Source organism: Carassius gibelio, chromosome B16, assembly GCF_023724105.1.
Source record: "Carassius gibelio isolate Cgi1373 ecotype wild population from Czech Republic chromosome B16, carGib1.2-hapl.c, whole genome shotgun sequence".
NCBI lineage: Eukaryota > Metazoa > Chordata > Actinopteri > Cypriniformes > Cyprinidae > Carassius > Carassius gibelio.
This window is the reverse complement of record NC_068411.1, coordinates 26,492,447-26,518,352: the sequence shown is the minus strand read 5'-3', so window position 1 is coordinate 26,518,352 and position 25,906 is coordinate 26,492,447. Positions and strand designations below refer to the sequence as shown.

Sequence of the window (25,906 nt, the reverse complement as noted above, 5' to 3'; positions counted from 1 at the left end):
AAATAGAAAACATTATTGTAATAATATCGTAGAATATGAATTTTTTTCTGTATTTTTGAGAAGATAATTCTTTCAAAAACATTAACATTTATAAGACAAGTTTATTCCGTTTCTTCTGTCTCATGCATATGCACATATGCAGCACTTTTAGAGATTATGAAGTGTGTAAGTCTGGTTCTAAGCCCTGGAGACCAGCAAAAAAACATCTCCCGTGAGAACAGGACACCATCCAGCACAGCTGGACACCCCAATCTCTGATCTAATTAGCATTCAAACACATACAAGTTCACTTTTTTGATAGCACACTTAAAACAAGTGTAAACAAATGTCAGTAGTAGACGTAGTGTGTTGTTTCCACAATATATATTCCATGGAAATATGGAGATTTTCTCAGTTATGATTCCTGCTGTGATTCATGTGTGTTTGAGATTAAGACAGTGACTTAAAATCCCAATAGAGACTCATGGCAGTTAATGTTCATTGAAAAAAAATAAAACTACACAGAAGTGGAGTTTGCGACTGTATCTAGAGTTTATTGAAATATTAAGACATCAACATCATGTTGTAGTATTGTGTGAAAGCATTTGTGAATGTGTGTGTGTGTGTGCGAGAGTGGTCTGGAAAAGCTGAAGTCAGTATTGTGAAGTGTGTGCTGAGCGCTTCAGCTCTTTTGTGCTTTTGCTGTCCAGGAGTTTTTAAACCTGCAGCTCTGCTTGTGTTCCCAACGAGACAAAACTGCAGCCTCAGCAAACAAAAGACCTGCGAGCAGCCTTATCCACACACACATTCACAGCACCTACAAATAATCACTTCCATTAAATTAAATGTGCAGCAAAATCAGCAAAATGTTAACCACGAAACATGCATGAACACACACGTATACGCACAGGGGAAGGTCTTTACAATGTAAGAAAGATTTGGTGTATTTCACAGAGAGACCCTTCCCCCATAAGAATACGTATTCTGAGGGGAGCAGGTGCAGTTGTTCTCATTGTGAACGTGTGTGTCTTTCACCAGCTCCTCCCACTGAGCTTGTTAATATCAAATATGCTCATTATTTACACCGATTTTCCTTCACAATCACATCCTCCCAATACCTCACAATCCTAACACAATCTTTCACACACCAAGCTTCCCAAACCGTTTAGTTTGATCAGTGAAATTACATTATGTGCATGTTTGTGTGTGTATATGTGTGCTCTTGTTTTTGTAACATATCAGGACACTCTGTATAATGACATGGGTATGACATATTAGGACATAACTCATGTCCCCATTTTACAAAACACTTATAAATCATACAGAATGAGGTTTTTTTTTTTTTTTTTTTTTGAGAAAGTAAAAATGCACAAAGTTTCCTGTGAGGGTTAGGGTTGGGTGTAGGGTTGGTGAAGGCCGATGGAATATACAGTTTCTACACTATAAAAACCATTACGCCTATGGGATGTCCCCACTTTTCACAAAAACAAACGTGTGTGTGTGTGTGTGTGCGTGCAAAGCTCAACCACCTAGGTTTAACCCACAAATTGATTAAAAGGTGTTTTACATTACATAAACATAATTTAAACAACACAAAAGCATTTTCAGAAGTGCCTTGAAGTGAAAGCAGAATATTGGCAGACTTTTCACTTTTCATGAACAGTACTTCTCAACACTGGCACAGTTTTGGGCTTTGTTCTCACAGCTTTATTACTCCATTAGTTAAGAAACCAAGAAACATTACAAGGAAGATCACAAAAAATAAATATGCCACAACATGCTACAGCAGCTTAAACCAGTTTGGCCTAATGATCAAATGTTGCATTTGCAACATTGCAAGAGAAAAAAGGCAAAGAGAGGATAATATAGATGCATGCTATTTAGAAATTACTAATTATCTATGTAAAGGGAGTCTGTGATTATGACAGACAGGTAAAGCAGAACATCCTAGACCTGCTTCTGAAAATATCTTGCGTCACTTAACATATTAGCACCTCTGAGACTCTGATGCCAGCTGTTTTTCCTGACTCCATCTCTCTTGGATCTCTCTCCTCCTTCATCACACACCCACACAGACTCAAGGGTGCATGAAGGATGCTGGTTGGTCAGGCTTTCACTCTTCCTTCATCCAACAACTTACTCACTTTCTCTCTCTCTCTCTGCCTCTTTCTCATGTTTTGTCTAGCTTTCCCCTATTGCGCAGTTTCCTGAATGGATGGTGAAACGGAGCTGAATAAATGATGGCATAATAAACTATATATCAATATATAAAAGATAACACACAGATAAGGACATTGACATTCAAGACACAGAATAGATATTATTTACAAGTCAATGTTGCTTTTTTATACTGTATCTGGACACTGTTGTTCATCTAATTCAGCCTTTGTTTGCATGTGCATTTATTATACTGTGACACCAACACTTGTGAAGACTCCGGGGGCCATTCTTCGTTCGTCGCTAACTCAGTTACCTGGATTTGATTGTGGATGATTTGGCATGATCTTGGATCATTTGGTTCTTCGAAGCTCATCCCGGAGTTGCTGTCATAGCAACAGGTCTGCTTGGCAGCAGGCTTATTTAATGTAAACAGAATTAGATCGAAGGATTCTAAGAATCTTTAGAACTGATCTTTAGAATCTGTCTACTATCACCTCTACTTTATTACAAGAGTATCCTACTGATCCAGGGACAATAATTTAAAATAATAATAATAATAAAAAATCATTTAAAGATAATATAATAATGTTGCGTAGTCCATAATAGCCTACTACTATAGACACAGCCAGTTTTACTTATTGTTTTAAATATTAATTCATCATAAAATAATTACTTCATACCGTAATTGTTTTTGAGTCTTACACACATGCTATAAAGATAATGTAGAGTAGTGCATTAATTTTAGTGATGACAGCTATTAAGGAAGTGGCTTGATGGACCGCAGGAGATGCAGATAACATGATCTTGACCCTTAAGAAGCCTTCATTTTACTTTCACGTATGTAAAATGATTACATGTCCTATATAGTTTAAATTATGATTGCAATGGCATCAGTATCTATTGTTGTAAATCATTTTAAACCACACCCTCACCCTAAAGTTGGAAAACAAGACGCAGTTGATGTCTAAAAGACTGAGACAAGAAACCGAGATCTCACACACATGCACACACTCACGGCAAAAAACCCTCATGTGCAAATGACATCAGAAATGAAACCAATGTGTGTGTCTGAAGGTGTGTTTGGACTCTTTCATGAACGTTGGACACAGCTGACATGATGATATATGTTAATGGCAATGCATGCCATGAAGTGTATTCATCTGAGGTATGTGTGTGTGTGTGTGTGTGCTTTGTCTCTAAAAGAAACCACTGTCATTTGAACTTGATTTATAATTACAAGTATGGAATTCAAATCAAAACCAATCCGCACACAGCTCACTCAACAGCAATCAGACACACATCAGCGTCTCAGCAGACGTGTCCTGTCACAGGTTTGATCTGATAAGATGTCATGCGTGTGCTGACTGGGTCAGACAGAAGCTCATAGTAGAAGATGGCAGACTGTGCCACAGAAGCACTGTAGAATTCTGGTTCAGGAAACAGTCCTTTTCCTCCATAGAAATGTGCTGCACACATCTGAATATTTAGGTTGAGCTGTTCTGGAACAGTGTTGTAAATACAACTTAACCACTGATTTCTAGTTGTGTCCTCTTTTGGAAGTCCAAACAAAGTAGTTTGCTGTCACAACTAAACAGCATCTCCACGACATGGAAGCAACGCAACAGCAAGAATAAAAGTTGCGCCTTCTTTCTTTCCATTAACATTTTGGCAGCCTTATGCAAATCTTCCCACATCGTGATGTACACATGTGGGGGCGTGTTTGAAAGAGCCATTTTAGAAGGGTGTGGTCAACTCCTAACTTTTATAAAGTCTTTGCGACTTTACAGTCTTTGCGACTTTACAGATCTTCTTTATGCACCAAGAGCTTGTAACACCCCAAAAAGAAGGAAAAACTGAAATTGCATCATATAACCCCTTTATAGTCCATACCTATAATGTGAAAGAAATCTGCCATTTTAATACATTTGATTTATAAACCACATGAAAGACACATTCTCTTCCAATGTCTAATGGGAATTTTGACAGGTAAATTTACAGTTTTTTTCAACTGCTTACACACAAAATTATTACTTGTCACACAATTTCTAAAACCTGACACTCAAACACCAGAACCACACTAAATCTGCAAAACCATACACACATTTTTGGCCTTTTACTCAGTTTTTCAATTTCGTTAAACACTTTTTGCAAAACACAAAACACAATTTTCTATCCAATACACAAAAATGTGACAGGAAGTTTCTTGATTTTTTTTTATAAACACAACCAGTCAAAATGCCACACTAATTCATCAGTGCCTCACACTAACTCCTCACATGTGCAAACACTTGTTGCTTTACTTAACAACAACCAATCATAACTTTAGTAATGGCCTATAAATAGGCCAAAGGTCAAGTAATAGCTTTTGGACAATGGATGCAAACAATGCAGACAGAGTAAGAGGAGTTGGAGGGAGAGCCAGAGGATGAGTTCGATTAAGAGGAGTTGGAAGGGGAGCAAAGGGAGGAAGAGGACGAGTCAGAAATGGAGGAGGACAAGGAACAAGAAGAGTGGTCTCGAATGAGATTAGGGCTACAGTAGTCGATCATGTGATAAACCATGGTTTAACAATGAGAGAGGCTGAGAGTCCAGCCTAATTTGAGTAGATTTACTGTGGCGGGTATAATTCAAACCTTTAGAAGTGAGAACCGGTGCGTAACAATCTATTGTAATGTACACATGTTCTAATGTACACATAATGGCTTTTTTACCATAAAAAACAATAGGCCTATACTATAATAAATATATTTTACCGTAGTACCCTTGCATTCATTTACTACAGTGCATTGCATTGTTCACAGTTTGGTAAGGTATCAAGAGAGAATATAGTATGTGACGTGGATGACGTATGTTGGCCGGACCCAGCCCGGAGGAGAGATGGAGCCTAGATACACCCAACCATCTCCACATGCAAGCACACATGTTTGGTTTTATACTACATGCTACAACACTACATATTTTTGATGTATTTTTTTTTTCTTTTGAAACTGTGTACACTAAGACTACATTTACAACCACAAAGAGCAAAAAAATAAATAAAGTTTGTTTTCAATTTTGCTTTTGTTTTTACTTTATATATTCAACAGATCTCTCCCAATTACATTCAGTCATGTACATGTGAGCTTTTACAGTAAAAGAAGAGCTTTAGTATTTGAATAATAGTGTGTATATGACATAATCAAAAATCTAACATTATGATAAAGGTGTTTAACACGTAAGACAAATGTTTGCTTTTGAAATATGTTTGTGATATTTTGACTGTGGTGTTTCATTTTGAAAGAGATGTGAGGCATTTTGCATCTTGAGTGTGCAATTCTTGAATTTGTGTGTTAAGTTTTGAAAAAAAGAGGAAAACTTTGGAAAATGTGTGTAAGCAGTTGAAAAAAAAAAAGTAAAGTTTTAAGGTGATTTAAATGAGGTCACTGGAAAGCAAGACAAATATGGCATTTATCATCAATTTAGCAAAGATTTGATATTAATGGATGGCTTGTCTGCATTGATTTCTGATTCAAAGGTGAGCTTGTGATTGCTTGTTATTTGTTCAGAGTTGCAGCTGTCTGTTCCCACCCCCCCAGCATCAGCAATATCTGACTGATTTTAATGCTTCCTTTCTGCCACATGGTCCGTCGTCACGACGACACAGCATGATTGAAAAGCAGAAAACCCATTTGCTCCAACCGCTTTAATCAAACAAACTCATTCATTATTCAGGGCATGTGAGAGGGTGCAGGGGGCAAGCCTGAGTGTGTGTGTGTGTGTGTGTGTTTGTGTGTGTGTGTGTGTGTGTGTGTGGACTATTGAAGTTTGAGTCAGTGCAGATTGAAATAATACAAGCAAAACAAGAGTTTTTGAACATACTAATATGTCAATCCAATTGCTAATCTACAGATGAAAAACAATTATCATACAGAAAAAAAACTCTCACTAAAATAGGTCTAAAATAGGAAAAGCCAAATGCACACAAACAAGTAGAAAAAATCCCCTAAGATTTCAGAAACTCATCGGGAGAGATGTGAGAATGAGAACAAAAGAATGAATTGGTTTCCTAGGTGGAAACTGGGAAAGTAATCTGGACGCATGTCAGTCGGGTCGGATCCAACTGCAAGCTTTTCATGGGTGCAGAAAAACAGCAAAACACACACACAATTCTGTTATTCTCTCTGCTTTATACACAAAGCACTATTCAAAGGGACAGAGACAATCAAATCCATCCAGTCAGAATCCATTAAAGCAGAAAATATACTGTACTGAACAAGACAAGCCACATACAGACACAGAGAGTGAACACTGACTGATGTAATAACCTGTATCAATGGCTCTAATCCAAAACCTAGTGAGCAGCCTACGCAGACAGGATTTTAAGGTATCAGAGGTGCGCTCTTGACGCGTCGGCTATTTAAAAAGGTAGGCAGCATGATGATTATGCTGCCTTCTAAAACCTTTGGCCAAATTCTATGGCAGCCCTGCATGTAAACATTATGGAGAATGCAGTCCATAAATGCACTGTGAACTTGTGAAAAACAACGTTACAAACAAGCAAATTACAACTTACTCTAGTACACAAAAGTACCATTGCGCAGTGTGTATAGAACCAAACTGAACAACTAGTTGTTAATTACATATTTAAAGGGGCCATATGATCCGATTTCAGGTATTCCTTTCTCTTTGGAGTGTTACAAGCTCTTGCTGCATAAAGAAGATCTGTAAAGTTGGAAACACTAAAGTCTCAAATCGAAAGAGATATTCTTTATAAAAGTTTAGACTTCTCAACACCCCCCTAAAATGTCTCGTTTAAACACGCCCCCACATGTCTATGTCACGATGTGGTAAGATTTGCATAACACCACCCAAATGTAGGTATAAGGTAGGCGAGACTTTTGATTTTCAACGTCATGTCGTGGAGACGCTGTTCTGTTTTGAAAGCAAAAATACTTAGTTTGGACTTCCAAAAGAGGACACAACTAGAAATCAGTGTTTAAGTTGTATTTACAACACTGTTCTAGAACAGCTCAACCCAAATATTCAGATGTGTGCAATGCATTTTATGGAGGACTGTTTCCTGATCCTGGGAGAGGAGACTACAATGTCCACTCTTCTGACTCACAGTCTGTAAGTATGTTTATATATGTAAAGGATTTTCCACTGATGATTCAAACGTGAGTTTTAACCAGTGTAGAACAGAGGTTCTCAATTCCAGTTCTTGTGCTCCCTGCTCTGCACATTTTGTATGTTTCTCTTATGGCTTCAGACGTTTGTTCTATTCGGAATTGTAAATGCCCTGCAAAGTGGACATCACAGGATATTCCACCATGAAACCAGATCGAACCGAACATATATGTTCCATTCAAAGTGCATTGATGTGTGCTAGAGGTCAAATTAAATTCTATTTACTATTTAAGTGAGGTAACTTCAAAAGATTTCCCCAGCTCAGGGAGTAGGGAGAATTATACACACTGTGTAGGGACCATTTTAATGGGAACACAGTTCATACACGGAGCTCACTTCTAACCAGCTGATTATCTGAATCAGGTGTGTTAACAAAGAGAGACATGCAAAATATGCAGAGCTTTGGGGTGCGAGGACTGGAATTGAGAAATGCTGGTGGAGAGTAGCACTTGTCATTTGTCGTTTCTCCGATCACAAATGCAGACATGGATTTATATTTATGCGGCGCGATGCAACACAATGTATAAAAAACACAGTGCAAGTCATTATAATCCATAATTATATCCCTACTGGATGCAACAAATGCCTCATTTGTGAAGGGTTTTATTGTTTTTGTCTTGTTGCACCAGTGTTCTGACCTGGACACGCATCACAGTACGTGAAGGAGAGTAACATTTCCATCACACGCTTGAGGCATTCGGCCAATCACAAAGTGCTGAATAGCTGGCCAATCAGGGCACACCTCGCTTTTCAGACCATTGGGCTTTGTGTTTCAGAAAGACTGGGCATAGTGAAACTAAAATGTACAGTATGAGGAAAATAATGTGTTTTTTTTTTACCTTAAACCGCATAAACACATTTCATTAGACCAAATACACAAAATATTGTTATCTTTAGCAACATCATATGACCCCTTTAAGTGCAAATCAGAGACATGTCTCTCTTCTCTATCTCAGTCAAATCCCAGTATCTCCCAGTATGTCTTGACTTATTTGTGTGCCTGACCTTGAAAAAAAGCCCATGATGAACTTAAATCCAAATGCTTTATCTCTGAAAAAATCCACATACCAAAATATCACAACCTGCCTCTGTCTACTTTATTAACTCCAAAAAACTGGACTGATTCATGAGCCAAATCCAAACAACAAGCCCAAAACATAGGCTATATTTAATAAGCGTGCTTATAATAAGTGGACATGGCAACACTTCAAGAGTGTGCTTTGACTTTGAATATGAAATATATTTGTGCAATTACTTTTTAAAATAAGTACAAATTAATAATAAATTAAAACAACTGAATTTTAACATCTAAATATAGCGCCAAAACGTAAAAAAAATAAAATAAAGTAATAAAGGTGCAGTGAAAGAAGTTTTCACATCAGAATTTTCTTTTTCAAACAGAATGCAATAGCTGTCAAATTTTATGTTTTATGCCAAATAAGTATGTTTGGAATTTTGAACATAATGTGCACATTAAAATCCTCAGTGTTAGATTTAAACAGAGCGAGTGACTGATATAAATGGGAAAGACTGCCCTAAAGGCCTAGATGTCCTTTAATATTAACAGCAATTTAGCAAACTTACTTAAATAAAGAGACTCCGTCCTTTACAGAGGTAGAACTACATTAGAATGCCAGCAACAGCACAACACAAACACTCCATTCACAAAGGGTCTGACAAAAACACAGTGGGAGTTGCATCTTAAAGCCAGATTTTCTCTCCACCAAGATGTTTTAGGAAAAACACAGACACTGAGGGAGAACACTAAAATATTCATTAATTATTATTATGAGATTAAATCTGCTGACTCTGACTCTGTCTAGCACCAGTTTAAAGTACAGATGCAGTTGTGATTGCAACAGTAAGAGTTAATGGATTGAATTTATGTGATGATATGAAAGTAGTGAGGTTATGACTGTGAATTTTGGTACAGACCCACAGGAATTATTTTTACAATAAGTATCTGTACTGAACACAATGAGAAATAAAACAATTATAGTTCAGTTTTGTGAATTGGTATTTAGAGTAATACCATTTTTAACAAATCACCTTCTAAAAATCATCTTTTTTGCACCAGTGTGAATCTCACAAGACATGTCAAGAACATGCCAGATTGTATTTCAGCCCAAAAAAGGCAGAATTTTACAGAATTAGCATTACATATTTAATAAATATAACATTAAGTCTGTTTTAAGATGATAAAGATTGTTTTGCATTGTGACCCTTTCATAACTCGTTTCATACTTCAAAATTTATTTCAAAATGAATTATTTCCAATTTAACACAATTTCCACATAATCCAAATTAACATAATAAAAAAATAATTTAATGTAAAGGAAAATATAGATTAATATAATACAGTATTTATTAATCGTGTCAGTTTGCTGTAATTTAATTTATGCTGATTTAAATTAAAAAAAAATCTTTGTATTGTCAATAATGAGAATTACAACAGCAACAAAAAATCATTATGATAATGAATATTTGAGGGATGTGCTAAACTGCAAACTACAAATAATGTAAAAATGCAAGAAATCTTTAGGATCCTAAAAAGGCTTCATTTTATTCATATAAAATACAGTTTATTTTTAAGTTCAGTTTCAAAAGTGACCTGGCTCATATGACATGGCATAATAATATAAGTAATTGCATTAGGGCATTTTGACTTCAAATTTAAAACAATCACAAATTGCAAAAAAAATTCAATACCGGACCAGTCAAATGAAAATAGAGAGAGAGAGAGAGTGCGGCAGATGCCATGACTGATAGAGTGGTCAGGTCTTTCCCAATCCTTCAGCATAAATCATCAGCCATTATGATCATGCAGTCCATCAGCAGCAACATAAAACCCTTTGCAAATAGATCTGATGGGCATTAGTCATACCACACACACTTCAGAGACACACACACACTGCATTTTTCCAGTGCCTTTCCAAACTCAACGAGCTACATCACGTCCTGGAAGCAGATACTCACTGGTTCAGTTCCACGTCTAAAATGAAGGTCTTTCCGAAGGCCTGCACCTGGAAGCTAGCCTGTGTCATGTGGTTCTGTAAAAGAGACAAAACAAGACGATTTTCATTCTCATCTCTTATGATCCCACACATGATCTGAGACAATTAAAACTGTACAATTAGAACATCTTTGGTGTTTTGGGAGAGAGAAATATAATTAGATGGGTTTTTTATGCCAAACTCCAGTCCTCAGTAGGATTATTCACATTCACCAATTTTTTATCAATCTGAGTGAATTTAAAGGGGGGGTGAAATGCTATTTCATGCATACTGAGTTTTTTTTACACTGTTAAAGAGTTGGATTCCCATGCTAAACATGGACAAAGTTTCTAAAATTAAGTTGTACGTTTGAAGGAGTATTTCTGTTCCAAAAATACTCCTTCCGGTTTGTCACAAGTTTCGGAAAGTTTTTTTCGAGTATGGCTCTGTGTGACGTTAGATGGAGCAGAATTTCCTTATATGGGTCCTGAGGGCACTTCTCCCGGAAGAGCGCGCGCTCCCGTATAGCAGAGCAATGAGAGCAAAACAGACTTCACTGATCAGAGCGAGAGTGTCGCGAAATGTCACAAAAGAAGTGTGTTTTTGGTTGCCAGGGCAAGACAACCCTGCACAGATTACCTAAAGAGAAACAGCATTAAGGGACCAGTGGATGGAGTTTACTTTTACAGAGCATCAACGGAGTTGTGCAAGTGTTTGTTCCCTGCATTTCGAAGATGCTTGTTTTACAAACAAGGCCCAGTTTGACGACGGATTTGCACATCGTTTATTTCTTAAGGATAATGCAGTCCCAACGAAAAAGGGTCACGATCGTGTGTTGGAACCGCAGGCGGTGAGTAAACGGCTTCAAATATCTCTGTGTTGTTAACTTAGCTGTCGGCGTGTAAGCACATCAAGTAAACAACATGCGATGTTGTCATCAAACTGCACGAGTAAAACTGCTTCAAATATCTCTGTGTTGTTAACTTAGCTATCGGCGCGTAAGCACATCAAGTAAACAACATGCGACGTTGTCATCAAACTGCACTTTCCACATGTACAGCTTAAAAAAAAAAAAAAAGACGACAAAGTGGAACTTAGTCATTTTCCAAAACCGCTAAGCAAATATATACAGTTTCAGTACATAGAGACGTTGTTGCAGATGCTGCTCTTGTTAAATTTCAGCCTCTGGATCTGATTCTGGATCATAAATATACGCTGAATCTGACTGTTTGTTTTGGTTGGTTTTGTCCTCACGTAATGTCACAGCTTCCAAACGCTATCAAAGCAAAAGCCTACTGGTGCTCGTGATTCTTTAGCTCCGCCCACACGTCACGCCTACAGACGCTCGTGTTTTTCCGGGAAAAATCGGTACAGACTATCTTTCTCCTATGAATATAATAAAACTAAAGACTTTTTGGAGTTATGAAGGATGCAGTACTACTCTATAGGTACTCAAGATTAACAGGATATTGAGTGAAAGCGAGCATTTCACCCCCCCTTTAATTTCAGATTCTGAAAGTTTTGTTTATATAAAACCCTTAACTTTACAATCTGATTCACATTCTGATTTTTGCTTACATGTGCATTTACTTCAAGTTTGTTTACATGCAATGTGTTTTTTCCTATTGATCGGACTCCTTCAGGTCAGCAACAACCTTTCATTCCAATATAAATTTAATTCTCATTGAGGTGTTAACATGAAGGCTTTTCAGTCTGACTGAGCATCAATTTAATTACTAATGGATTATTTGGGTGCATACAAAAGTAAACTCATGACATGATCCCACAGAACTAATTCTAATATTCAGATTTTGGCCTAAGAAACATTTCAAATTATTAATGTTGAAAACCGCTGTGATGCTTAATAACCTCCGGATTCAAGAGTCTTTGAATAGAAAATTCAAAAAATAACATTTATTTGAAGTAGAAATTGTGAAATTGTACTGTCAACCTTTTTAATGGTTTAATGCATTCTTGTTAATTAAAAGTATATTTTTATTACATAAAGAAAAAACCCAAGGTGCCACACATGAGCTGAAACAATAAAAACTGTAAAAATGTGAACATATTTGGTGTGTCGGGAGAGAGAAATAAAATTAGATGCGCTAATTGCTTTTTTTTTTATTCATCACGGTGGCTGTGCAGGACTGGTGGCTGTGTGTGTGAGTGTGTGTGTGTGTGTTCGCTGATAGTTAATTCACTGCCTGCTTGGGGCCCATATGGCCGGGGCCATATAACACCCCCTCAGGGGAAAGAGAAGCTTTTGGTTTGCAGTGCATTGTTCTCATAGCTTGTGAGTGGATGTGTGTGTGTGTGTGTGGGTGGGGGGGGGTGTACAAGGCAGAAATAGAAGCATATGAGGGAGGTGAGGGAGTCTAACACCCCCCAGGGAACACACCTCTCCCTAAACCAGCAAAGCCTAGTTATAAATAAAAATGGAAAGAGAACGAAAGGGTGGAAGAAATACAGAGGGGGAGATCCTCTACACTTCACCCATCAGTGACCCCCTGAATGAAGCTACCCTCCCCGAGACACGCCCACATCCATCTACTGCCCCTCGAATGAGTGTGTATTTGAGTGTCATGTCTAAACAAGATGCACAATAACACACAAATCTAATAAAGAGATGCAGAGTGTTTTCTAGAAACTGTGTAAGATGAGATGGCTGCAGCTTCCTGTCCATTACGTCTTTGGTATCATCGATTGCTGTTTCATCATATTAGGGTTTTAAACTGTTCAACTTGATTCTTTTCTGATTTACATTTTGTGTTAAATAAAGAAGATCTAAAATTAGCAGCTTTCCTTTGTTTTTTTCAGGCATCAGTGAACATCTATAAATAAATAGTCTTCAGTCTTCAAACAGATCCAATTGTAAGCCGAAACGTGGAGCTAAAAACAGACCTGAGTATAGTTAAATGTAATTATGAATAAATATATTTCACTGGCATATGCTTCTAATCCAATCTCTAATGTAGTGTGATATATAACACCATGACAATTAAATCAATAATATGCATTGGCATGATGGAAATCCTTCGCCTCAATTATACAGAGCTCAGCTGCAGACGTCAGACAAAGGGTTAAGACGTGCACACACAGCCCGAAGCACAAAACAGCGACGCTAGGACACATTTACAGACATTCTAACTGGTCAAAGAGACTCGTTACAGTAACGAGGCCACGAGTGATTGCATGTCTCTACCTTTGAGAATTATTCAGTCATGCAAAGTATGAGCAACAAAGTACCTGAGCAGTCAGAATGGACAAAATGCTCAGACAATTGAGCTTCCACTCAAAAATAATTCTAATCAGCATATCAACATTATGTCTGAATAATCATATAACACTGTAACAGAGTAATGGCTGCTTAAAATGTAACTTTGCAATTGCAGGAATATACGTCATTTTATTTAGGCAGAAAACAGTTATTTTAAATTGAAATAATACTTCAAAATATTACAGTTTATACTGTATTTTTTATTTTTCAACCTTGGTGAAAACCATTCAAAAAATCTTAATTATTCCATATTTTTATCAGTTATATATATCAACTTTACTTTCAAACATTAAATACAGCTAGTTTGTAAGTTAATGTGATATCAGCTCACTCAGAGAGTCTTTATTATCTTTCAAGCCAGGCAAAGCAAGAACAAAAGAAATGGCATGTCCATAAACCTCTAATAGCATTACACGCTCAACCGAGAAACCAAATACAAAGTACATTTGACAGTTTATTGTTTTTTCCCTTTTATCACCATGGCCCAGGTTTTGAGTCTCTGATTCAATATTTTGCTGAATAATGGGCTGGAGTTAAATCATTAATCAGTCTCTGATTTTTCTGTGGCATTAAATAATAATAATAAAAAAACAATAATTAAATAATTATTTAGGCTGATAAATCTCCAACACATATGAGCTGCTCATTTGTTCTTTCTGTGTCCTTTGTGTTTCCAAAGCTGTGATGACACGGGATGCCTCAAGAGGCCTAAGCAGCACCAGCATCTTCCCTTAATTTGTGCCGTTTTGGTTCATTATATCACCCTAAAATTATTGGAATTATCTTCACAGTGCTCTCAGACAACCCAGTGCGTGACTATAAGACTTGAACCAGAGCAAAAGAAGAAAACATAAACATCTTTTGAAGAGCAGCAATGCTCCAATGGCAACGGGAGGAGAGAGCATCCTTGTAACACCCAGATGACATCCAAACAAGAGATAAAAGACACACACCTGTTTACTGTCAGAGCTCGCTCGAACCCGTGTGTTGAGAACATCATGAGCGGCCTGACGGTCTCCGTCCATTCGGTACACCAACCGGACCGGTACCGTGTTCTCTCTCCCGAGGAACCTGGCGTCATCACGCCGAGCCCTCGTCTTTACCAAGGCGTCTCCTAGAATAATAAAAACACGGGAGCGTATTTTTAACATCTAACGTTATATATTTTTCTCTCGATTTACATGTATGCAATTAGACATAATATTATGTTTATATACGAAGAATAATGATAAATCACGGATCAGGGTCGGCTATTTGCCGTTACATACATATTAGTTGTTTACATCACTTGAAACGAATGTAGTGGGTGTAAATAAGACACTAATATGCTAGAAATACGTCATAATTGTTTTTTTTCTAATGAAATATATAAAAAATACACCCTCACCGTAATGAGGCAGGGAGAAGCTGGTGTGTATCACAGAGCTCATCACCGCTACAAAGAGGCACAGAGAGGAAATCCCGACACGGAGAGGCATCATTCCAGCATCCATTCGGTTAAGAATATCGCGTTTAATAATATATATATCCCAAATAACACGATACACGATTTAAATCCCAAGTAAAACCCGATTTTCCGTCTCCCTCAGGAAGGCGCGCACATCCTCTCGCGCGCTGGTGACGCGCGAGCAGCCTCTGCCTCGAGACGCGGCTTGTGCAAGAGACGGGCGCGTTCTGGAAAACTAAAATCAGGACCACCTCCTCCTCAGCAAGACATCAATAATATCCAGCAGACTCACTGCAGAAACGCCACATAAATATACATGAGCGAGCTGCACGCGGGATGATGGGTAGTGTAGTGTGCGTGTAGACCTGCTGTCACCTTCTGCGCCAGAACTGGTGCATTATATGGTGCATAAGAATAGTAAAACACAATGTATTAAATAGTAACTTACTGGTACTAAATAATAATGCATAAAATGTTACGCCCTTGTAGTATGAAATCATGCATATCATTAGAACACTAGGCAATATTATGCTTTACGCACTAATAATTTTATAATGCCCAGAATAACCAGAAAAAATGAAAATAATTAAACAAAAACATAAAATAATGTAACAAAATAAACAAAAAAGTTGTGGAAGCCATTCAAAACAAATCCAAGGTTTACCCCGTAAATAAATAAGTTGTTCATTAGCCCATTTGGCCACCTAAAATAGAGCTTCAGGATTGCCATTTGTTTACCATATTTATGCTATATACAGAAGTGGTTAATTTGACTATGTACACTACCACTCAAAAGGTAAAAATGTATGTTTTTGAAATAAGTTTCTTATGATCACCAAGGATGCATTTGCTTAAAAGAAATATGATCATATGATCCTCCAGACCTCATCATAATATCCTGATTAGGTGCACAGAACAAATCTTATTATGAAAGTTGTAAAGTTTTTGTGATTTAATTATTTTTTTTTTTAATGTAATCTTAATCTATAAATATTTCCTGTTATGTTTCATCTAATACATCCATTTCTTTAAAACATTTTAACAGTAGTGTATATAGAATGTTAACGGAACTTAAGTCTCGAAACACTTAAGATAGTTGAAAGAGCTTTTCTTATACATGTGTTATGAATACACCACCCCCTAAGACTTAGTTTATGCACTTATTACACATTATACACTAGACTAGAAGATTAGAAATCCATGGCAAATTAGAACATTTTCTAAGAAAATTCTTTTTTGCAAAACACTGGTGCTTATAACAATGGTGCAGACACAAAAATGCAAACAAATACTAAAACTATTGTAAAAAATATTTGCAATTTAATACAGGAACCAGAACAGACAATCTCTTGCTGTTATATCATTCCACTACATCCACCCCACAACTGTACATACTTACTGTGCATATCCACTCATTTTTCCAGTATATAGTCAGTAAGTTTATTTTCAGCCTAGAAATTTTCTTTTTAAGGCTCTATGGTGAAAATGCAGTATTCCATTGTACTAATGAAAGACAACTGATTTATTAATATATATTATTTGGCATAGTAAAAACTTTTAAAACATACATCTGTGTTCAATTCCTCTTACTCATCACAAAAACCCTTAAAGTCTTCATCCAGGTTGTCAGTGGACTGAAAGACCTGCCAGAGGTCCAGGAGAGAAGCAGGTGGGTTCTCACACTCCTGTATAGGTTTAACAGGTGAAAGAGAGCTCAATGATTCTCTCTCTTTACTGGATTCAATGTGCAATGTCGGTGCTTGCTTTCTTCTTCTGGATCTGACACTTCGAACCTTTCGTTGCAGTGAATTAGTGGGGCTGTCAAGGTCCGGTTCAGGTTCTGTACAGGTTAAATGGCAAAAAGCAGAGTTTCCGACTTGATTTTCTGGCATACTTTGTGAATTAAGTTCACAGTAGTTACTCCTGAAGCAATCAATTCCTGTTAACAATTCTCGTTCTGTTTCACTAAACTGTTGGGCTGTGTGCATGTCAGGGTTTTTCCTGGTTTGTTGATCTGTCCTGGATTCAAGTGCATTAGAGTCACAGTTCTGCTCTCTGCTGAGAAAAGATGCAGCTTCAGATTTCCGCGAGTGAAATTCCCACTCAAAGGATCCACGCTTGGACTGGGACTTCTCCGGAATGTCAGACTGGTCAAATAAGTTATCCCTATTGCTCTGAGGCAATTCACACTGGCCCCTGCTGCGCTTGCGAACCGACAGGGGTTTTTCTCTGGTCTGTTCCAAGAGAGGTAGCTTTGTAGTAGAGCTCCAAAGCAAAGACCCCTCGCTTTCCTGCATCCAACCACCATTCACAGATCCCACATCTTCCTTTACTGGCAACATGGCTCCAGCACACAGAACAGGGGTTGACGTACTGCATTTCACCCTATGGCACAGAGACATTGACAGTGCTGTCACAAGGACAGAAAAAACAGGAAAAATATAATTTTTAATGACATGTTTGTACCTTCTGCAGTGCGTGCCAATGTTAATAAGGTTGCAAGTCAGTCCAGCAGTGACTCGATCCACAACTCCGTACTCTTCACTCTTAGAGAAAGCCTGATGCTGCTTGCTCTCTAGGTGCTGGTGGTCAGAAAGTCAAAAAAAAGTTGAGCACAGAGGTCATGAATTTCACCCAAATCCTGGTTCAGGCCAAAATGTATAATAATTCTGTCTTTCTTTTTTTTTTGACGAGAAACAGCATATGCAAAGTGTTCATTTAAACTTTACTGGGTTTCTATAATTTCCAATACCTACCCCCTTTAGGTTCTCGAATTTGACCCCACAGCACTCACAGTACCCTCCTTTCCTCTTTTCTCTCCCTTCATGTCCTCTGCGCCTCTCTTTCTTTCCTCTGGCTCCTCGTTCCCCTCCAGACCTGTGGCAAAACACAGATTCTCATTCACAACATAGAAAAACTCAACAATGACTGCATTACAAGAAAATACTATTGATTCTGATTTTACCTTTGCTCTTTGTGTCTCTTCTTTGGATCATCCTTTCCATGTTCATCCATCAGGAACGGACTGCAAGGTGGAAGAGACCGGACGTTGCACACAGGCATGTTGGACAGTGGAAGGTAGATGGGACGATAATGTCTGCAGAAACATCACATTATTAAACCAGACAAGTAACATGAAAGGTAAAAAAAAAACTAATAATAAAAAAAAAAAACACACACCTGCTAGAGTCTTCTACTTTCACAAATGGTCGACAAATTCTTCCAGCTGGAAATATAAAACATTTAAACAAAATTAATTAAAGATGGCTACAATATCATCAACTAACATTTCTCTACAGGAAGATGCAACAAATAAAAAAGGTTCTTTATTATCTACTTACCATTGTGCCTGTGATATAGAATTTTCTCTGTGTGCTGAATGCTGGCCTAAAAATAAAGAGTGAAAAACTGAATATAGATAGAAACAACAGAATTATATGCAGCTCCACAGATTTCTCTTTTGGACAGTAAAAGACCAACTTTATAGCAGTTTACTAAGTCCAATATTTAGAAAAGTGTTAGAACAATATGGTTTTTCAATGGTTGATTTTTTTTTTTTTTACATGTGCTACAAAACATAAAACTACTCACAGCTCCTTTCACCACTGGATTAGCTGCATTCACTGCAATGATTTTTGATTTCTTCTTGTCAACATAAGAAATAACATCTGTTTGGAAGCCAAGCATAAAAGACCATGTAAAACTGATACCACATCTTACTTCTTTAACAATGCAAGTATTAATAATGATGGCACAAGTAATACCATCAACATGTAGGACTTTGACCCCCCATTCCACAGCATTTGCCAAGATCCCATTCATCTGAACACGTTCCTAAAACAGAGCCGAAAACCAGAGTACTGATAAACTACTCAAGACTGCAGCACACAGCTGATTCACAAACAAACAAGGCATGATAAAGATTGACTAACTTGTTCTTTAACGACTCTCTCCACAAGCGATTTCCCTCGACTTACAGCTGCCTGTGAAATTCCAGCACAAGACATGTCAGTGTTTTTCCACAAAATCATTCAAACATTTTGGATTAGTAAGACTTTTAAGAAAGTAATGCTTTTATTCAGTGAGGATGCATTACATTGACCAAAAATGACAGTAAAGATATTAACATTGCTTAAAAAAAAATAATTTTGAACATTCTATTCATCCTAATCATAAAAAAATTAAACAAATAGGTTTGCAAAAGGATGGGAAATTTTCCACCTTTTTTTGCAACCCTAAAAACCAAATATGGTTTTCCAAGAACACAAGAACATATGATTGATATATATAAAAAATTCAGTATATATCATATTAATAAGCAATTATAAAAAGGTTCCAGTCCTTGAGTAGGATTGGTTGAGCCATGTTCAAAGACACCTGTGACATTACATCAATATTACTGGACCACTGTGTTTGCGTGTTGCTGTTAGGTACTCCACTTTAAACTTTAATTGAGCATTTAATATAATTCTGAGGCCTATAAATCACAATTTTAAAATGCCTAGTGTTTTTTTTATTTTTATTATTTAATCCCAGAAACAATATTTATGGCAGTGAAAATAGCATCCTGACTAACCATATCTGTGACTCCCTGAGAACTGCCCCTGTGCCCATGACTTTCCCTCCTGCTGCTGGGATGAGGGGAACTGACGCCTGAATCTGGACTGGGAGCAGGAGAGTCGGGCAGGAGACGCTGGGCATAACGTGCCTCTGGCTTACTGGACACAAGATATTTGATCTCCTTACTGAAGAACTTTTCCACTGTCTGATGAGCAGAAAATACAGGAGATTACTACATCTGTGATTACATGTGCATGTTAATTAACTCCCCCTAAGGCCATCCACAATGTAGATGAGGTCATTTCTTCATCAGAACAGATTTGGAGAAACATAACAACTGGAATTGTATGGATTACAGTTATGTTTTTATCTATTGTTTGAAACTGTCATTTTGATAGCACACATTCACTGCACAGTATCCAGTAACTGATGTAGTGCTAAATATCTCCAAATCTGTTCTTTTGAAGAAACATCCACTCATCCACATCGTGGATGTCCTGAAGGTAAGTACATTTTCTTGTTAGAACCATATGGTTAGAAATCTTACTGAGAAAACGATATAAAACATCTAATACACTGTTTAAACGAAGCAGTAAATTCAGTCTTGTTTACATCAATAGAACACAAGTAGACCCTATACAACGTGAAGCTTATTGAACTAGTCTTTAATAAGTTTCTAAAGACAGCTAATTTTACTACTTTAAAGGGCATTCTCTCACTGCATGATTTAGATTTTGCACACAACAGCCACAAATCAAAGACGATGTATTATGACGTTTTAGACAATAAACAATAACTAACGTTACTTACACCACCAAGTGTTTTGATGTCATTTTCCAAGAGTTGTGTTTTCATATTCCATGGTAGATCCAAGTAAAATATTCTACCTTTAAAAGGTTTACTCTGAAGAACATCACATGTGGGTTTAATTTTACTTTTAGATGCTGCACTTTTATGTCCGTCCAGTTTTGAATCTGTGAAGATCAATATTGCGCAATTAGACCGTTATAAACAATGCACTACATTCAGACAGTGTCACTTTAACGTTATATACGGAACAGCATAAGCATGGAAGTTTCCTAAAGCATTGTTATTTCCAAAGGATACTATTACGAAAAAGAGCTAATTGAAAAATAAAAAATTAAAAGAGGTAACTTTAGTTACAAAAGAGCACAGCACCTCTGTCCTTTGACCTGGAGAAAGAATCGTGCTTCATAATGGAGCTTATCCTTCTAACGTTTACAGCCCTAAACTCGGCTAAACCAGCTAGTTATCCCGCCAACATTACTTATAAGTGTCCCTTGGTTAAAACACTAAAGTAAAAACACAACACTGCGTTAAATGCCTCTACTGTTTGAAAATATTTTCATAACAAACACTCGACGCAGCCCGTTTCCATTTTCCCGCTCGAGACTCTCCACTCCAAAACCTGATGTATTCTTGGAGTTCATGAAGGAAGATTCGACGTACATTTTTTGACATTTAAAAAACGACGACACAAAGCGCTGACATTTTAATGTCAATTACACCAATATAAATAACTTGAGTTTATGTAGAATATATATAAGAAAAATAATGTTAAGAATATAAAATATGATTTCGCTACTCTATGTCATGTCGAAGAGTGCAAAATTTAAATAGCCGGAAGTTACGAATCTGCTGGTGCGAAACACACGGCTACACAAACACACAAGCGCAATGGTGCACTCTATGCAGTAGCGTGAACTCCTAGTGAATCGGTGAATTCATAAGTATCTTTGGACTGCATTGATGACATTGTTATTTTTCTGTCGGGGTTACATAGTAGTTGCTGTTTACGTCATTTGGTTATTCATTCATGATAACCGATAAAGGTCAATGGAATAAACCAGGTCTTTATGCTACAGAAGGTGTGAACTTGTTCTTCAACAAGTTCCATTTTTGGCACATGGCAGCCATTCAGTAAAGAGTGAGGTTAACAAGGTTTGTACATCTCGATTAATCAGAGCTTTGTCTACATCGCAGGCTTTGAGATGAGCTCTCAGAAAACTTCTTCAATCCCCAAGGGGGAAATTACACCCACCCAGCAGATGATTGCATCTTGTTCTGGGGCAATTATTACGTCACTGTTAGGTAAGAGACCATGGATTTATTAATATACGTAAAAATATATTAACTTATTCCCTTTAGAACGCAACGTGGGTCAGAATGATGTAGTCTGATGCGTATTTTCGTAACACTATATATTTGTGAATGGACTGTAAATTTAGATTCTGTGACAATAAATATATAATTTAGATTAGATGTGTTTCGTGTTAAAAGTACCATAAAAGTAAATTGATGTGCATAGCATCTGTTAAGTGACATCTTAATATTTACTTCTTACAAAGTACACATTTGAATATGACATTTAATAAAACCAATATATATATATATATATATATAGGGTTGTGGGTTCTAGTCTCGGGCCGGACGGAATTGTGGGTGGGGGTAGTGCATGAACAGCTCTCTCTCCACCTTCAATACCACGACTTAGGTGCCCTTGAGCAAGGCATCGAACCCCCAACTGCTCCCCGGGCGCCGCAGCATAAATGGCTGCCCACTGCTCCGGGTGTGTGCTCACAGTGTGTGTGTGTGTGTTCACTGCTCTGTGTGTGTGCATTTCGGATGGGTTAAATGCAGAGCACAAATTCTGAGTATGGGTCACCATACTTGGCTGAATGTCACTTCACTTCACTTTCACATATATGTATGTGTGTGTGTGTGTGTGTGTTCACCTTCAAGTTCACGTTCACCTATTTATCAAAATGTAAGTATATAACACTAATTCTGTTTTCTTCATGTTCACAGTAACACCTCTGGATGTGGTGAAGATCAGACTGCAGGCACAAATGAATCCTTTTCCTAAAGGTAAGCTCATTTAGTTTTCTGTTCAAATGAAGTCAAACCTGACTCACTCATTTTTTGATGATTTGCAGGAAAATGTTTTTTGTACTGTAATGGCCTGATGGATCATGTATGTGTCTGTGAGAATGGCAATTCAAAGGCATGGTACAAAGCACCTGGTCATTTCTCTGGCACTTTGGTAAGCTAAACCATATACTATTGTGATGTGAATACAGTTTCTCTTTACCTGTGATGTTTTTTTTAAATATATAAATATTACTGATAGGTTTAATTCATTCAAACACTCTGTTCTTCTGTTCCAGGATGCCTTTACTAAGATTATACGCATGGAAGGAATAAGGTCTCTATGGAGCGGTCTTCCTCCAACACTGTGAGTGTTCAGTTATCTGAACTCAACCGATCTTTGCTGGGACACAAACAATGAAATGCATTTCCCTTCGTAGAGTGATGGCAGTGCCTGCAACAGTCATCTATTTCACAAGTTACGATCAGCTATGTGCTGTTCTGAAGCTCAGGATGGGTGACCGATCAGATTATGCGCCGCTGTTTGCCGGTGCCATCGCGAGAGGTAAAGTTTAACCCTGTTGATTAAGTGTTTGCATGCTGACCTTCAATATCAAAGTGTGCCTGGCTTCACATGAGATCTCTGCATGTGTCAGTGGGGTCTGCTACAGTAATCAGCCCCCTGGAGCTGATCCGCACTAAAATGCAGTCTGAGAGGCAGTCGTACCGAGAGCTGAGCACCGTGATCCAGTCAGCGCTGCACAACGAGGGCTGGCGGTCTCTGTGGAGGGGCTGGGGACCCACGCTGCTCCGAGACGTCCCATTCTCAGGTCAAACACTCACAGCCTACATATCACAGACTTCACATTTTGAAGCACTCGATTTATAAACACAAAACTCAAAAAAACTACTATAAAACTGAAAGTTCTGAATGTAAATTTTAATTAATGTTTTTGAAACGCCAATGAGATCTACACACAAATTATATACTTATTGATTATACTTATTATATAAAATTATTGTATTCTGTAATTTGCTCATATAAACTTTATAATAAGGTTTCCTCCTTTAGACTTATTAGTGAAATGTCCAGCTGTGTGCTTTTGCATTACTCTTTATTACTTTGTGGCTTTCATTAGAAAAAAGAAAAGAAAAAAGAAATGTAAGCAGTTTCCACAAAATTATTGTTTTTAACACCGATAGTCAGCATAGTCTGCATATATTAGAAAGATTTCTGAAGGATCACGTGAAACTGAAGACTGGAGTAATCATGCTGAAAATTTAGCTATGTATCACATGAATTTTCCATTTGATCATATTTTTAAAGGGTCTTCATTTTTCAAATTGAATGTGTATTTTTGAATGTGTTTGCTGCTGTTTCCTAATTTTTGATAACTTTCTGTTTCTCCTCAGCTATGTACTGGTTTAACTATGAGAAGGGTAAAGCCTGGCTCTGTCAGTACTACAGCTCTACAGATCCAACCTTTGCCATCACATTCACAGCTGGAGCGCTGTCTGGATCAGTGAGTTTGTGATTTACATCTGGTTCATCAGAGCTCTCATAGGCCTCAATTACTGGGATTTAATACATGCATACAGTATGTAGTGTCTAATGTGATCCCATCACTCTAAGCATATTTTGAAATATCCAGGATGTTTGGCCACATTGCATTTGTATTGTAAATAAAAATGTGACCTAATATGTCAGATAGCTGTATAAGCACCTGTATTTTCTTGTTGTAGTTTGCATCAATCGTCACATTGCCGTTTGACGTGGTCAAGACAAAAAGACAGGTTGAACTGGGTGAACTGCAGACAATGAAATGTGAGTATTAAGGTGAAATTATGTAAATAGGTTTTCTATTATTGGAATTCAGAGCTTTGGTTTGATTTGTATAATCAAATCAGAATATGACATTAATATGCAGTATTATCTGTGTAGTGTCCACACAGGTCTCATCCAGCACATATTATCTGATGAAAAGGATAGTTGCCGAAAATGGAGTATCAGGACTATTTGCAGGTAAATGTAAAAGTTTATATAGAGTACACAATACTGTAATTTCCTAAAATCTGGGATCAATTACATTAATATACCATTTATTTAAATTGTGAAATATAATTGCAATTTAAAATAAATGTTTTCTATATTTATGTAATCTAAAATGTCATTTATTTCTGTTATGCAAAGCTGAAGTTTCAGCATCATTACTCCAGTCTTCAGTGTCACGTGATTCTTTAGGAATCATTCTAATATGCTGCTCAAGAAACATTACGTATTATTATATTTTAAATTATTATTATTGTGGAAATTGTGACACTTCCAAAGAACATATATTTGAAATATAATTTTATTATATTTATTTTATATTTATTGTTATTTTATATTTACTATATTATTAAATTTTTTGGATCAATTAAATGGAACCTTAATTAAAAAAATTGTATATATATATATATATATATATATATATATATATATATATATGAATATATAATATATACACAATATATATTATATATATATTATATATAATATATATAATATATATTTGGAGCCAGGATTTTCAAATCACCACTAGATGTCTCAGCAGTACAGTTCAGATTTCTCTCTGTCTCTTATCCTCAGGTTTTCTGCCGAGGCTGATTAAAGTGGCTCCTGCATGTGCTATAATGATCAGCACATATGAGTCCGGAAAAGCTTTTTTTCACAGATACAACCAGAAGAAACAGAGGGTGACACAACTACAGCCCAGCACGTGATCTCACTCACCAAAGCACTGATTTAGAAGAACACTTGATCACAGAACTTCGTTAAGATTCAGTAACTTAACCACAGATTACTCCACAAATTTTCCCAACATGCTATCATTTGTGCTGTCTGTCTGTCTAAAAGAGAGATTAGTTTAAAGAGTTGCTGTGAAATAAATATTTACTTTTATTAGTAAATATTTAAAAGTAACAGTGCATCTTCCACTTAAGTTAAATTCTTAAAAAAATAATAAAAGTACAGTTTAATATTTGTGCTTTTAAAGTAAATTGACACCAAATGTATTCTCATCAGACATGATTATCCTTGTCATTTTTATTCTACCCATTCAGGCTGGTTGACTTTTAATTGTTAAAAGTAATTTTTTCCAGTCATGTATTTTCGAGGTTTGTGTTAAATGAAGTCAGTGTGTGCAAATGGTGCCAAAAATTAGACTGATTAGGGGGATTTCATTTTTTTTGTGCTTAAATTGATTTTTAAGTGTCGATTAATATATTTCTTGACCCAATGCCTAACAATTAAGTGTGAACATTCACAGCTTTTTAAACTTTATAAATTGCACTGTATGTCCTTTTTAAGTGCTTTAATAATGAAGAATGAGTTCAAATCTCTATTGATTTCTTTATTCAGTGCAGAATATTGTCTCTAGGTATTTTCATTAGATT

At 36.8% G+C, this 25,906-nt stretch overlaps 3 protein-coding genes across 6 annotated transcripts in view; 1 reads left to right on the top strand and 2 right to left on the bottom strand.

The window, feature by feature from the left end:
* The window catches only part of LOC127975467 (disintegrin and metalloproteinase domain-containing protein 22), a 60,396-nt gene extending 45,096 nt beyond the window's left edge, over positions 1–15,300 (bottom strand). The window contains exons 1-3 of one of the 4 annotated variants that reach the window (XM_052579575.1): positions 14,963–15,300; positions 14,529–14,689; positions 10,282–10,355 (exon numbers count right to left, since the gene is read on the bottom strand). In XM_052579575.1, the coding sequence (XP_052435535.1) occupies positions 10,282–10,355; positions 14,529–14,689; positions 14,963–15,068 (341 nt within the window). In that variant the 5' untranslated portion in view covers positions 15,069–15,300. The remainder of the gene's footprint in view (positions 1–10,281; positions 10,356–14,528; positions 14,690–14,962) is intronic. The other 3 variants (XM_052579577.1, XM_052579576.1, XM_052579578.1) reach the window with 3 other exon arrangements.
* Positions 15,301–16,320: 1,020 nt separating this feature from the next.
* On the bottom strand, positions 16,321–21,216 carry dbf4 (DBF4 zinc finger). The gene is made up of 12 exons (XM_052579597.1): positions 20,762–21,216; positions 20,393–20,556; positions 19,599–19,787; positions 18,955–19,005; positions 18,787–18,856; positions 18,614–18,690; positions 18,364–18,409; positions 18,203–18,248; positions 17,988–18,119; positions 17,779–17,899; positions 17,489–17,604; positions 16,321–17,407 (listed from the first exon to the last, which is right to left on the bottom strand). The coding sequence occupies exons 1-12, from the start codon at positions 20,796–20,798 to the stop codon at positions 16,609–16,611; spliced, it is 1,848 nt and encodes a 615-aa protein (XP_052435557.1). The 5' UTR covers positions 20,799–21,216; the 3' UTR covers positions 16,321–16,608.
* Positions 21,217–21,270: 54 nt separating this feature from the next.
* On the top strand, positions 21,271–25,852 carry LOC127975494 (probable mitochondrial glutathione transporter SLC25A40). Its single transcript, XM_052579634.1, has 11 exons — positions 21,271–21,471; positions 21,587–21,694; positions 22,412–22,471; positions 22,540–22,646; positions 22,771–22,838; positions 22,912–23,036; positions 23,128–23,301; positions 23,885–23,994; positions 24,215–24,296; positions 24,414–24,494; positions 25,101–25,852. The coding sequence occupies exons 1-11, from the start codon at positions 21,420–21,422 to the stop codon at positions 25,232–25,234; spliced, it is 1,101 nt and encodes a 366-aa protein (XP_052435594.1). The 5' UTR covers positions 21,271–21,419; the 3' UTR covers positions 25,235–25,852.
* The last annotated feature ends 54 nt before the right edge of the window (positions 25,853–25,906 follow it).